The 15,290-nt window shown below is 48.4% G+C and overlaps 1 protein-coding gene across 1 annotated transcript in view; it reads left to right on the top strand.

The window, feature by feature from the left end:
* The window catches only part of Auh (AU RNA binding methylglutaconyl-CoA hydratase), a 93,957-nt gene that overhangs the window by 22,486 nt on the left and 56,181 nt on the right, over positions 1 to 15,290 (top strand). Inside the window, exon 4 of the mRNA XM_021215674.1 lies at positions 10,206 to 10,292. Coding sequence (XP_021071333.1) covers positions 10,206 to 10,292 — 87 coding nt within the window. The remainder of the gene's footprint in view (positions 1 to 10,205; positions 10,293 to 15,290) is intronic.

The following is a 15,290-nucleotide window of genomic DNA, read 5'->3' as shown; positions in this document are numbered from 1 at the left end:
CAGATGGAAGTCACAGATCTTGTGGTGTGGAGATTTTCCTGCTCTGTTCATTGGGCCTGTGGATGATATAGTGTCCCCCATTAGGTGGAGGAAGGGGGATTTTAACAATAAGAAACAATGCTGGGAGCCAGAAATCAGTTCAGTCGTGCAAGTAGTGGGCTCAAGCCCACAGAGAGTCAGTGTCCAGACACTGGAAGAGACATGGGCACTTAGCCTACCCTGGTGCCTTCAGAATCACAGGCCTGCCTAGAGAGACTGGGGTGTGACCCACTGTCATGGTTTGAATATGCTTGGTCCAAGGAGTAGCTACTATTAGGAGGTGTGGCCTTGTTAGAGTAGATTTGTCACTGTGGACATGGGCTTTAAGACCCTCTTCCTAGCTGCCTAGAAGCCAGTCTTCTGCCAGCAGTCTTTAGATCAGATGAAGATGTAGAACTCTTTGCTCCTCCTGCACCATGCCTGCCAGGATGCTGTTGTGCTCCCACCTTGATGATAATGGGATGAACCTCTGAACCTGTAAGCCAGCCCCAACTAAGTGTTGTTCTTATAAGTTGCCTTGGTCATGGTGTCTGTTCACAGCAGTCAAACCCTAAGACCTCATCTAGAGATAATGGCAGACGTGTCTTGTCGGTAGTCACTTTCCTAGCAACAGCAGGGCCACTGACACCAAGCATGTTAGGTTTCATCTGCCCTGGCCACAACCTCTTATGCCCTGTGCCCTGCCTTTGCCCTCCTCTGTCATTGCTGACAGACAGCTCTTATTCTCCACCAGATAAAGCTCATTCTCTTCCTAGACTCAGTATACCCAGCGCTTGGAGCAGACTTGCCTCAGATCTTCTGGCCTCTGTAACTTTAATTTTTTTAAACCTTATTTTTAATGATGGTTTTTAAATGCTTTAACCTCCCTTGTAGCCCACCTCCCATAAGTGGTAGTGGAAAAGGGGGGAAGTGGACCTGTTTAGAAAGGTTTTTTGGAGCAACTCCAGACTGTGTTGTCTGGAGTTCGGCAGTTCAGTCCACAGGTTAGCAGGCAGCATGGTCCACTTGCAAACACCTCACGGATACACCGGCAATCCAGTTTGGTAGTCAGGTTACCAACAGCAGTGACATGACCTAGCAGAGACAGCCAGGCCTCCGCCTCAGCTCAAGTCAGCAGGAGGGACCTGGAGGGACACCAAGAGAAGTTGTCAGCTTTGCCTCTCTCAGGGAAGGGAAGATGTGAGACCCACAGACATCACACAGCTAGCTGGACCAGCAAGCCAAACTCTGTCTCCATCACTCCGTGGAGTCCTATTTGTACCCTCCCAACATCACGTGTCTACCATGTGCCTTGCCTCAGGACATGCATCCAATCAGCCCGAGTCCTCAGAAGCACAACACACTGCAGCACACCACCAGAAGTTTTTTGGTGTGTTTCTCTCTATGGAGTCCAGACAAACGCAGCTCAACTACACAGTGTAAGGCGGACCAATACATGCGTGTCATTAGCGAAGAATCCATCACATGTCCTTTCATGTGCTTGCGTCAGCAGAGCATCCCCTCTCCTGTGTCTGCTTCAGTGAAATGTTTCTAATTCACCAGTCTGCCTTAGCCGTCACCTGTGTCCACTTTGACGGAAGGTTCCTTCACATGTCTGCCCCAGCTAAACACCATCCAACTGACTTTCCAGAGAACCCTTAAGTTTCCACTTCGGTCCTCAGTGGTGGCCCCCGTTCACCTAACTATTCGTTTTCCTTCTGTAAAAGTTCACCGATGCTTCAGAGCTGGCTCAGAAGTTAAGAACACTTACTGCAGGTTGCAGAGGACCTGAGTTTGGTTCCCAGCACTCACGCCAGCCTGTAGCTCCTTGGAAGCACACACTGACCTCACGTATACCTACCACAGTTGAAAATAATAAAAGTCAGTCCATCTTTCTATTTGTCTCTCATTGAAGCTGGAGCGTATTCATTCGGCTAAGGTGGTTGGCTACTGAGCTTCAGGGATCCTCCTGGTGCTCCCCATTATGGAAGTGTGCTCCCAACTCAGACCCTCATGCTTACATAACAGCTGCCCGCCCAGCCGCACATCTTTCTCGTTCACAGTTTATTAGTAGCTTGTTTGTAACATGGTGGATGTTGCACTGAGAGGCCATGCTATTTCGATATGCAGGTCCCTAAAGGTGTGTGGGATATTTTCCCTCCAGTGTGCTTGTGTTCCAGATTTAGGTTTCCTTCATTGTATCTTATCTTGACTGTATAAATATCAACGTGGTTTCAGAAGTTAGAACTGCAGAGGAAAGACTGTTCTTAGGAAAGTCTGTTTCCTCGCTGCTGCATCCTTGCTTATGTCAGTCAGGTGGTAGAATACTCTGGAAACTGTCCCATGTGAATTCCCAGAATTACGAAGGTGACCGCCATGAAAATGGGGTCCCTGGAGGAGCCCTGGTGAGCGTGCGTGTGGGTGGAGCCCTTCACCCTATGAGGAAGGGAACCCTGAAGTAGGACAGCACGGGTTCGGTGCCAGGCAGGAGCAGAAGTTGAGAAAAAGTCTGAGGAAAACTGGATTGAGTCCTGGTGGAGTCCTGCACTGCAGCTGCCTGTGCTAGCCAGGTTTCTTAATTGGAAATTTTATACTCAATTAGCATCCAAGGGGTGTTTGTCCTGGAGGAGATTCAGGCAGCTTTTCCACTACAAGCATTGCTGGGGGGCTGGTAAGGCACCAAGCACTGCTCTTCTCTTCCATAGAGCCTCTCTCCTCCTTAGCATCACCTACCCGCTCGCTCTCCATTCAAAGCGTCTAGAAATTTCCTAGGATAACTAGCCTGGTCTGTAGGCCCGACTGGTCAAGGCTGCATCCTCCCCACCCCTTTTGTGAGCATTACAATAGTTTATGTAGCAAAAAGTTTCCTATAAAAATGCATATGAATGAGACATCATAGTAAAAGCAGGCCCATTGGGGAGCAGACCCGGGCCTCTCTGCTCAAAGGCCATCATCCTAACACTTGCTGTTTCTGGGGATTTGTTTAGCTCAGTGGTAGAGTGCTTCGCTAGCAAGTGCAAGGCCCTGGGTTGGAGCCCAGCTGCAGGGGGAAAAAAAAAAAAGGCAAAGTAGCATATGCTGTCCCCTCCAGTGGCCACTATCCCTGGGCTTTCTGTAGTTCACTAGTGTCTCCTCCCCACACCCACTGTTTACAAGATTGCTCAAGGGTTAAAGTTCCTCAGTATTCTTGGAGATCGTATACCAACATTTAATTTCAGTGACCACCTCTTGTCTGAAAATGACTTTATCCTGGGAGGGTGGTGGCCCTCGCTCATGGCAGCTCCTGGGCAGGCTCAGGGTGAGGCTGTGGAGGAGGGGCAGCCATGAGCACAGGCTGTATCGCATAAGGTCACATGCACAGAGCGGAGACGCACACGAGTAGAAGCAGGTCATCATGATTTGATTCTCTGGATGGTGAGGAGCCCGCAATATCCTGCAGCAGAAGAAAGCTCACAGGTGACCGCGTCGCCAGAAGCCAGAGACTCTGAGCCTGTCTGAAACGCCTTCACAGTCGCCAGGTGCTTCAGTGGTCCTAGGCCTCCCGCTTGCGTGTGGCTTTGATGATGGAATATTTTAGCCCTAATGTAGGCTGGAGCCTTGAGATTGAGCTGGATTAACTAACCAGAGCCTACCCAGAGGGGCCTGGGGTTTGGGGTGTCAGGTTTACATTTGTGGACAGGAGCTAGAAATGAACAAAAGTAAGGAAATGGGGGTGTGGGGGAAGAGGGGGATACAGTGGAAAGAAAGAAGACAGCTTACAAGTTCCTACTGGAACTAACTGCTTCAGGGCCCAGTGTGAGGGCTGAGTGTGACAGGCTTGGTGGATGGAGTGCTTGGTTGTCAGGCACAAAGCTTTGCTTTTAGTCTTGTGGTGGTTCCTATAAGCCCCAGGGCTTGGGAGGTGGAGATAGGAGGTCGTCGTCCTTGGGACCCAGCACATCAGAGGCCAGCCTGTGCTACACACAGCCCTGTCTCAAAAACTCAGAAGGAAGCCTGTCTTGGGTCTGAAGCTCATGCAATGTTGGCAAGGGGCCTGGGGGCTCTACGAAGTTTCTGAGCTTTATAAATGTTGTCTTTGCCCTGAGTCTCAAGAGCCTCCCCTCCCTCCAGGAGGGGCTATTTCATCTGAATCCTTTCCTAAAACTTCCTGGGTCTCTCAGTAGGGTACAGGGTTGAGATGTTCCTTTCTGAGTTTCCCCTCTTACACAAAGGACCGTCAGTCCCAATCTGTCCTTCACTTCAGGGAAAAGGAAAGCCCTCTAGTCACCTTAGAGAGGGGCCTATAGAGGGATGGTATTGGACACTTCCTCAGGGTCCTTATTGTGGTGATTTCTAGGTTGTTGTTGTTTTTTTTTGTTTTTTTTTTGTTTTGTTTTGTTTTTTTTTTCCTCTTCTCAGTGCCACTTGCAGACTTGCAGACTTGCAGGCTGTTGAGTGGAGTGGGCTGTCAGCTCTTTCTTGATTGCTGTGTGATTATCCCCCGCAGCAGTCAGTTGAGTGACCCTGCTGTCATAAAGCTCCTGCCTGTTTGCTGTGGAATGTTTTTCTCAGCATGAGTCAAATTGAAAGCAAACCCTGCCCCATCCTAGTGAGAAATGGTTTCCATACAAGGATACATGAGCTAGTGAGACCACAGATGAAGGGGAGTCATGGGAAGATGGGAGATGGCCCTGAACGAGATACATTTAAAACACAATTCGACACTCAGTCCTTACTAGCAGTTAGGTCTGTAGTTTATGTGTGATGTGGTCAGCTGTACTAATAGTGCTGGTAATGAAATCCAGTCAGGGACAACTCATCTTATTTAAAGCTACAGGGAATTTAATAACACTTTAGTACATGTTTACTGGCAAAAAAAAAAAAAAAAAAAAAAAAAAATGTGAGCAGTTATTGAGTGAAGGTTTCCAAGCACGAAGCCTGATCATGTTGGAATGGCTTTAAGCTGCTGTGGTGTGACCGTGCTCTGTGGGGAACCCCCACTTGTGGCAGCTCCACAGGGGGGCTCTTCTAGGATCTTGGCTTTCCAGTTCCTGAGTGAGGTGAGGGCAGGCTCTTAGCCTAGGGGCACTGCCTTACCCTCACACTTCCTGCAGGGACAGTGGGCACCACAGCACAGCAGGCCTCTGTCATCTCATCACTCTCTGCCCTTTTCCCTGTTTCTTGGTACAGGAAATAGATGGATCAGTGGCAAAGAGGGCAGTTAAAAGTTGATGTGATGGGGCTGTGTCACTTTTCTCCTGATGTAGTTTGGGGCTTTCTTACTATGTGAATCAGCAACTTCAAATTGTGTGGACTTCTGAAAGTGTGTGTGTGTGTGTGTGTGTGTGTGTGTGAGAGAGAGAGAGAGAGAGAGAGAGAGAGAGAGAGAGAGAGAGAGAGAGAGAGAGAGAACTGATATGCATGTGCCACAGCATGTGTAGAGGTCAAAGAACAACTCCCAGAAGTCAGTTCTCTGACTTGGGGTGGAACTTGGGTTTCACTCTTGCCCAGCAAGTGCTTTTACCCACAGGCTGCTAGATCATTGTGTCACAGAGCGGTGACTTCTGGCTTTCACCTTTTACTTTAGCCATTCTTTGTCCTTACCTGTTTTTCTAAGGTGCTACCTTGAAAGCAATGTAAAGTTAGATTGTGTGTGTGTGGAAACTGGAGGTGAAGTTTGCCATTGGTGATGCTGCTGGCAATGTGACTGGCATGGCCACACAAGCTACAGGACTTAGCAAGGCAGTAGCAAGGCCTGAAGAGACCTTGCCCATTTGGGAAGACTGCTGTGGGTGAATGCTGTCAAGAGAACCCTGCATGCAGAACTCAGTGAATGAGGAGAACCTCAGGGTGTCTTTAAGAACGGAGACAATTAAGGGTATCACCACACACTGCAGGCCAGCCTGGTCTACACAGCAAGTTCCTGGCCAGCCAGTGCTACTCTTCAAGACCCTTAATCTAAAAAGAAACCCTGACCACGGGCAGCTGCCGTTTTGATCAGTTTGCAGCCGTCGGTGCTCAGCCAGGTGGAAGGTGGGAGGAGTCTGCCTTGCTGAAGGCTCAGGTGGTTATGAGCAGTCATAACTTCATGTCAAGTGGGGTCGCAGGAGGGAGCAGGGGGGCAGGGTGGGATTAGCTAGTGTAGGTGAGAGGGCTGAAGGTGAGCAGTCTCAGGCTGTGAGTATCCAGGGAAAAGGCTGCAAGTGTTAGGCTTTGCTGCACTGGTCACTTGTCGCCATTGCACAGGAGCCTTGTCCCGTGGCTGGGTCCAAGGCCACAGCATGTCAACAAAACTGATCCCGTCAGGTCAGGACTGCACTCACGCAGGGCTCCCTCCACTCTCTGCATTGAGACTCGATGCCCTTGCTTGCTTAATGACCTGCTGCAGACGTGACCGTATCTTTTTCTATATTCCAGGGAATTAAAACCACCCAAGCAGTTTGCTTTGCGTGCCAGTCACTCCACTAAAGTGGCCTGGGGTGTCTTGAGGTAGAATGGTGGTCGTTGCCTTAGCCAGCCTCTGTCACTGTAACATTATTATTGATTATCCTGAGATAATCAATTTATGAGGAGAAAGAACTGTTCTGGCCCAGAGCTTTGGAAGTTTTCAGCACATGACTGGTTGGCCCTGTTGGGTTGGGTGGTGGCAGGCAGCAGGAGCACGTGGGCAGAGCTTTCCGTCACTTCTCAAGAAGGAGAGGAGGTTTCCTTTCAGTGACTTGAAGACTTCCTGAGAGATTCCCGTGGCACCGTCCTGGGGATGAAGCCTCGCGGTGTTTATCCCTGGAAAACCCCACAAGAGGAAGAGAATGTTAATCCTCTCACCCCCTAAGGCACTGCTGTTAGGTGGTATTCTCTTTAATGAACTTGAGTTTATAACCCATCCTGTAGTGGTGATATGTTTCAGAACATCATGTCATGCTTGATAAATATGTCTAGTTTTATCGATCTGAGATGAATTAGTTAACGCTACAAACAAGAATGCAGTTTAGGATATAAAGCAGGCACAGGGGTTATTTGGGGTTGGAACTTCGTCTGCAACTGTACCGTGAGGATGGGTATGTGCTCCAGTCAGGGCTACCTGAACCATTGCAGTGCTCACACTGGGCAGCACGTGCTCAGGGTTGGTCCTGAAACATCTTTGGATGCCTGACAAATCTTCATCATAAAATTTTCCATAAAGAATTTCAATGTAACGAGGAAGGAAGATGTTAAAAGATGGGTAAGTTAGTTCATACGGTTGTTAAAGGAAGGGTGGGTGACTCAGTTCAGATGTGAGGTGTTCCTCGGCCCTTTTTGCTGGTTTATGATTCTTCAGTTGCTGGAGTTTTGCTCGTTCAAGTCTTTGTTTCGCAGCTTCCGCAGTCTTCCCAGAACTGAAGAGAATAAGGGGCCAGCTCTGGTGTGTGCTTGGCCAGAGGGAATGCTGTGTTTGCTTTGATCTTTGGTCCAGACCACTAGAACTTTCTCTGGATGTTCAGTAAAGCGTTTTGCTTTTCGGTGTCTCACATTACTTATCCTTTGCACCGATAGCTCGAGCTGACTGAGGCAGAAGGCCGGCTTTCCGCCCGTCTTGGCATTCGGTATGGCTTTCCCGTTAACATTAATCATTTCTGGTCTTTTAAAAATGTCTAATTTTATTTTATGAGTGTTTGGTTTTACCTGCACATATGTACATGTACTGCAAGCATGCCTGGTGCCCACAGAGGCTGGAAGATAGCATTAGATTCCATGGACCTAGAGTTACGAGCCAGTGGTTGTGAGCCAGCGTTTAAGTATTGGGACCCAAGTCCGGGTCCTCAGGAGAGTAATAAGTGCTCTTGACTGTTGAGTCATCTCTCCAGCCTGACTTTTGGTTTAGATTTGGGAGGTTTCTGTCTCATCTTTTTGCTAGAACATTTAGAGGCTCCAGTATACCTATTAATCGTCTCCAAATTGCATCTAGATAAGTTCTCTGTCTTACTTGAGCATGATTGGTGATAGCCCAAAATGGTTATAATAGAAGCATCAAAGCTCACTGCTTCTTAAGTTTGTGTGTGTGTCTCACACACGCACACACACACAGAGCCTTGGGGGACAACCTTCAGTGTCATTCCTTAGCCAGTGTCCACCTTACTTTTTGAGACAGGGTCTGGCCTGAACTAATGCAAGTAGACTCAGCTGGCCCATGAACCCCAGGGATCTGCCTGCCTCTGCCTGCGTAGTGGGCTTATAACCACACACACACTACTTACAAAAACAAAAACATGGGTCCTGTGCTCAAGCTTGGGTTTTCAAGCTTGCAGCAAGCACTGTACCGGCTGGGCCGTCTCCCTGGCCTTTGCTTTTTTCAGACTGTGTTTGGGTGTAGGCCGAAGCTCTGCATTAGGAGGGGCCACTAGTGGGATTGTTGTAGCGTGTGATACTTCCCGTGAGGCCCTTCCATACATTTCCATATGGGTATGTTAGTGTACATTTTCACTGATAGAGTTCACAGGCTCCCTCTTCTCTACAACCCTCTTGCTCATTTGTTGTGAGTCTGGGTCTTGCCACGCTTCCCAGACTAGCCTTGAACTTCCGACCCCCCTGCTTTAGAGTGCATTTAGCTTACAGTCTGGCATTTGCGTGTCTCTTCTGAGGTGATGTTGGTGATCTCATGTTGTTGGCTATCTGTATGTTGTCCTTTACCCTCCCCTCCCCCAACAACAGCAGCAGCCTAAGGTGACTCAGTGGGTGACTTGCTTGCTGCACAAGCATACAGAGTTACACTTGGATCCTTGGCCCCCATGGGAAAAGCTGAGCATGGAGATGGCGTTGCAATTGTGTGGAGGCAGGAGGATGCCCAGAGCTCACTGCCACCTAGTCCATCCCATCCGTGAGTTCCAGGTTAGGTGAGAGACACTATCACACAACAGAAGGCAGGATGCACCAGGGAATTTACCCATCTCAGTCTCTGGCCTCCGCACATGAATGCGCAGGTGCACCTCCCACACTGTACACCCATGTCAGTCTCTGGCCTCCGCATGCGCATGCGCAGGTGTACTTCTCACACAGTACACACTCATTTCTCCTCTGCTTCTGTCCCCACGCACACATCAGAAAGACAAGAAGAGCTTTCCATCCCCATCCTTTGCCAGCCAGCTGTTCTCGTGCTGTTGGGTTGGGCCTCTTGTGTGCTCTAGGTGTGGCTGCCTGGCACATGCTTTCTTCCATTCTACAGGTTGTCTCTTTGCTCTGCTGGCAGCTGTCTTTGCTGCCCAGAGGTCTTCGGTTGGACGTCATCCTATTCATTCCCTTTTGCTCTATAACTGGCTGCCATGCTGGGTATGATTCCGCAATTATGTTTTTCCTTCAGCAGATTCATTTGCATTTAGACTCCTGATTGTTGTATTTAAGTCCCTTTCGGAAGAGCACATCCTAGCTCTGTTGCCTGATAAACTGGTTCTGGTTTCTCAGTGTCCTTTGGCTGTACCGCGTACTGCTGTCTGTGCTTTCGACGGACGGACTTCTGCCTGAGATCTCAGTGGCATGTGCCCAAGAGCCACTGGATTAAGAGGACTGTGCTGGGCTGATTCTAATTCTCCTCCCTAGGGAAGGTGTGTGTGTGTGCTTAGCATTCCCTGGGTTCTGTACATACTCACAGTCTACCGGGAATAAGGAGAGAGGAATAGCCACCTCCGTGCCTCTGTGGTGAAACCCTTTCTTGAACTCAGAGTGAAATGACCCTTTAAGGAACTCAAGTATGTTTTTCTCTGCTCTAAGCCTAGTGTTGTGTGATAATATCATCATTACGATCTCATCCCTTGGCTGTAAGCCAGCACTTCTCAGGTTGGATTTGCAGTCACCGTGGTGACTTTGTTGTACTTGGCCATTTTCATCACTTTGGCTGTTTACACCCACGAGCCCAGAGCAGAGGCGGGAAGATCTTCATTGCTCCTGCAGGATGCAGGCTACGGCACCAGTCTGACCCTGTCTGTGGCAGTGTTGTGTTTGTAGCCGTGAAAGGCTTATTGATTTCTTATAGAGCGACAGTGGTCAGTGGGTATGACATGGAGGGGTGCTGGGGAGCAAAAGCTGCAGGATGCTGCTGCGGACCACGTGATCTTTCCCATGGTCACCAATGTAGAGTATAAATTCCATGGGCCCTAACACAGCATTATTAAATGCCTAATTTTTTGCTTTACAGTTGTCCTTTTGTTATAATCTCATCTGAATACGATGTCTTGCAGGTGCTGACCTTAAGGAACGAGCCAAGATGCATTCCAGTGAAGTCGGTCCCTTTGTCTCCAAGATCCGAGCAGTGATCAATGACATTGGTAAGCACAGCTATGCCGAGGATGGGCTTTACATCACGGTTGTCTCTCTGCATGCAGTGGTCAGATTCATAGCTAGATCATCATGAACTGAGGTTGCTTGAGCACTTAAAGTCTTTCACATGAAAAGACACATGAGCTCTGTCAGGTAAATAAGATGGCTCGGTTGGTGAAGTGCCATACAACGATGTGGACTTGAGTTTGATTCCTAGAACACATGTGAGTAGCTGGCTGCAGTGGTGGTGCACACACACCCATGACTGCAGCCCCAGGGAGCTGGGAGCAGCCAGCCAGACTGATTGGCAGCTCAGTCACAAACTCACTCAGAGAGTAAGGGGGAGAACGATTGAGGTACCTTGCCATTGATCTCTGGCCTCCACACATGTGTGCACACATGAACACCTGCACACATGTACACACACACACACACACACTCTTCCTCTTTTCTCTCCTCTCTTTTTAAATTCTTGACTAGTAGATTATTAATCACGAGTTAGGCAAGGTGGTGTAGACCTGTATGTTGACACGCAGAGGCTGGATGAGGCAGGAGGATTGCAGGTCGGGCAGCCCAGGTTACAGAGTGAAGTTGAGGCCAGCCCACGAAACCTCTCCCTCAGAAAATCAAAACCTAATAACCGAAGGAGGATGGGCAATGTGCCAACATGGTGCCAGTCAGCGTTGTAAGATGACAAGAGCACTGGCAGCTATTGCTCCCACCACTGCTGTCTCCATAGGAAATGAGACGCTCCACACTGACGAGCCTGACAGTGTTAGCAGGGTTAGCCTCCTCATGTTTGTTTCCCTTGCCTTGCTGTGAATCCAAAAGGACAAAAGGCTATAAGTAAATTTTAACTTTAGGATCCGAACAGCATGGTTTTGGAGTTTGATTTAACTGACTCACACCTAAACCAGAAAGTACACATTATTCTTACAGAACTTTTGTAAAAATGTGCTGAGCCAGAATCTAAAGTTGGTTAAATTTTTCACAAAATTGATACCCAGAGACGCGGTTCTTGGTTCACAGTACAGGTAAGCTAGAAACAGGATACACAGGGCCTCGGGAATCACGGACTTCCAGACTAAAAAGGAACTGGGCGGGGTCGTGCATCACAGGATAGGCTGGGAGAGTTACTTGAAACTGTAGGTTCAGTTTCATGAGACTTGTCAAACACTTAAGGGACATTCTCAATTTTAAGTTCATGTCGGCAAGAGAAAAACCCACTGATAGTAGATAGATAGATAGATAGATAGATAGTAGGTAGGTAGGCAGGTAGGTAGGTAGCCAGGCATTCACAGTGGCTAAGAAGCCTCGAAATGTTTTAGGAAAGCAGCTATACAAGGACCGGAAGTGAGTGACATACAAGAAGAGTGACAGGCTAGGCCAAGCCACGCCTCACGAGTGTGGAATTTAAGGGTGGTTTCCACTGGGAAAGCTAATTTAAAGGCAATTAAAATAAAATCCTATGTTTATGTGGTATAGTGAAGAAAGCATTGAAAGGTGTCAGCGCATCTTCATGGAAAGGCCGAGAGAATGGGAGTGGGAGGAGGCTCCTCCAGCCACACCCAGTGCCTGCCTCTTCATGGTAAACCATTGAAGCTGTCTCCTGAGCACAGAAGCAAGTCGGGAGAGGCCTGTGGCAGCCTCCCTCTGCATCTTTCTGTAGTCTGCCCTCTGGAAAAGGAGGGGACAAAAACAAAGACGGAAAAAGAAAAAAGCAGAACACAAGCAAAAGATCAGATGGTTAAATAGTAAAACATTGTGGTAAGATGGCCGGCCTTGAGACTTGTGTTCCAAATGGCAACCATGGACCGAAGCCATCACAAAAAGATACTTTTGGCCCTGGAAGTAATAGTGTATCTAGGAGCACAGGAACCATGCAGAGGTGAAACTGCCTTATAAGAGGGGAGCGTGTACCCCCTTTAAGTAGGGGTTTAGTTTCGAGAGATGCTTCTCATGAATGCTGTAGTCAGATGTGCTCAAGCTTTCGGTCTCAGCTTTGATCTGTGTGAGGGACACACACAGCCAGAGCCAGAGTCACCAACAGAAAGAAGACAAGAAGCCTTGCTGCAGCCATGATGCAGGCTTTATTTAGGAGACACAACTAAAGCTCTGGGCCGCTTGCTTAGGCCATACCTGTGGCCATGTCTGTCTGGCCCACAGGACATGTTGGGGAATGAGAAAGAAAAGATGAATAAGTTCTGTTAACATTAAATGAAGACCACCCAAGGATGTGTGTCTGCGAACACACATAGGCTTGACAGCCGCAGCCTGGAAGCCCTCGAGAGGACACTCCAGGAAGTGGATGCAAAGCCCGCCCCCTAACTAAGAAGCTGTTCTCAGTGGATACCTGATGGGAAAGGAGAAATCAGTTTCCTATAGCGGGGTGTCACTGAGTGCACTGGCCACACGCCAGGACACACCCCATGCCCAGAAACAGTTGGCCAACACAAAATGAACTTAATGGTCGGTCAGTCTGTCGGTCTGTCTGTCTATCATTTTTATGTGAACTTTTTGTTTTTGCATCTTTTGACTTACTGGGTCTTTTGCAGGGGTGCTGAAGGAGGGAGGGGATAGGTTAGAAAGAGAGTGAGCATGAAATTGGGTAGGTAGGTAGGTGGGCAGGATCTGAGAATTGATGGACAGGAAAACATAATCAAAATATATTGTGTGAAAAAAAGAATTTAAATTTAAAAGAGTCCCTCACATTGTTGGGCAGTGGTTTTTACTCTTTTTGATGCAGCGACCCCTTTAACAGTTCCTCATGTTGTGGTGACCTCAACCATAAAATTATTTTTGTTGCTACTTCATAACTGTAATTTCGCTACTGTTATGAATGCTAACATAAGTATCAGTATTTTGTGATGGTCTTTGGTGACCCCTGTGTAAGGGTTGCTTGACCCCCAAGGGGGTCATGGCCCACAGGTTGAGAATTACTGCTTTACTAGCTGGGCTCAGGCTCAGTAGTAGTCACAGACCTGCAAATTGTCTCAATCTCAGTGTGAGGTTGTATTCCTCAGATCATGGAGACATTGAAGCCTGAGGAGCATTATAAGATTATAGCTCTTGCTGACAAGATGGCTCCGTGGGCAGAGGTTTGGAGTTCAGTATCCCACATCCACATGGTGGAAGAGGAGAACTGACGCTGGCAGGTTGTCCTCTGACCTCCACACAGACACCCTCCTCACATGCATGCGCATGTGTGAACACACTAAGTAAGTCAGTGTAAGTAAACAACCATCGTGTGGCTTTGCATTTTGTGGATAAACTATCAGAGAGGTTACTTGAAAAGATTCCTCTCACAGACACCAGTAGCACCGACTTACATCATGGTCTCTGTTATGAGGGTCAGAATCTCTGGTATGACATCATAAGGAAGGAGGAATGTGACTGAGTTTTAATTGCTGTTATTTATACACTTAGTGTTATGTTCATTCTATCTCCATACAGTGTTAAGAACATGGCTACTGTCTCTTTCACTGGTGCAGCCTGCAGGAGCTCTGTCTCCTGTACTGGTGCAGCCTGCAGGAGCTAGCTCTGTCTCTTTCACCGGTGCAGCCTGCAGGAGCTAGCTCTGTCTCCTGCACTGGTGCAGCCTGCAGGAACTCTGTCTCCTGCACTGGTGCAGCAGAGTAGCTGCGATTCTTGTTGCCATTCAGATCTACCCCACCATGTAGGTGTCTGACTTTTGTCCCACTTTATTCAAAACCTCAGTCGGTTAGTGCCCCAGTAATGTTGCCATGCAGGCCGAAGCTGAGTGCTCCCGTGTTTCTGTGAGAACTCGTTGCCACCTGATAATTTGGCTTTTGCTTTAACCAGATTGTGCTGAGTGAGGAACAGTTTTGAGTTCGCAGACTGCTCACTGTGTTTTCTGCCTGTGTCTGAGTGCCAGGGAAGAATCGTGGGCAGGAAGGGCGAGCTTTCAGGAGTTATATAGCTAGCTTCTTTCTAAAGCCTCCTCGCACTGCTCTCTGTCCTGTGAGTCTGATGGCTTCTGTGCACAGTATGACTCTTGGCCAGGAACACTCTGCTTGCTTGCTTCCTTTCTTTAGAGACAGGGTTTCTCTGTGTAGCCCTGACTGTCCTGGAACTCACTCTGTAGTCCAGGCTGGCCTCAAACTCAGAAATCCGCCTGCCTCTGCCTCTGCCTCCCAAGTGCTGGGATTAAAGGTGCCACCACTGCCTGGCTACTCTGCTTTTAAAGCCTGAGCCATGAGTTTAACTGCCAATTTCTGCCATTCCAGAATACCATTCTAGAATTCATCAACACCAAAAAAAAAAAAAAAAACCCAAAAAAACAAAAAAACACAAAAAAGGAAAGTTACTTCAATTCTCATTGGTCTTTCTATACTTTTAACTCCATAAGGAACAGCTGATGCTGTGTTTCCTGTAGGCGCTGGCGGTCTGTTGGCAGCTGCCATCTTTCCCTGTGTGGTCGTTGCTGCTATGCTGCCTTTGACTCTTACACGGACACTTGTGTACACATGGGGCTTTGCTCTGCTGCTTCGTTAAGGTTCTCCTTGGAGCTTGGCTGCAGTGCTGTGTGTGTGTGTGTGTGTGTGTGTGTGTGTGAGTGTAGATACCCTTCTGAGTCCAGAAGAGGGTGCCGTGTCCCCTAGAGCTGGCTTTCCAGGCAGTTTTGAGCTGCCCAGTGTGAGTTCTAGGAACCGACCTGGGGTACCGTGCAAGAGCTGTCTTTGCTCTTAACTGCCGAGATGCCTCTCCAGCTGTCTGAGTTAACTCTCTGAAAAGAATTTCAAAGTACTTTTCTGGCTTGTCCCACACTGTGGCCAGGACACCCCTGTGCCTGCCTGGTCTTTACATTCCACCGTGCAGTGGCATCCGCCCTCTCTGACTGTCCTCTGGCTTATTTTGTCAGCAGGTGGTTTCCCCTCCATCTTCCCTGGCTAAACATCAATGCAATCTCTTAGTTTATATATCAGTACAGCCTGGAAACTAGGATGGGTCCTGTGTACAGGTGTGTGGGATGGGTCCTGTACACA

This window comes from Mus pahari, chromosome 16 (assembly GCF_900095145.1).
Source record: "Mus pahari chromosome 16, PAHARI_EIJ_v1.1, whole genome shotgun sequence".
In the NCBI taxonomy this organism is placed as follows: domain Eukaryota; kingdom Metazoa; phylum Chordata; class Mammalia; order Rodentia; family Muridae; genus Mus; species Mus pahari.
The sequence above is the reverse complement of the archived record's forward strand: the minus strand, read 5'-3'. Positions and strand labels throughout refer to the sequence as shown.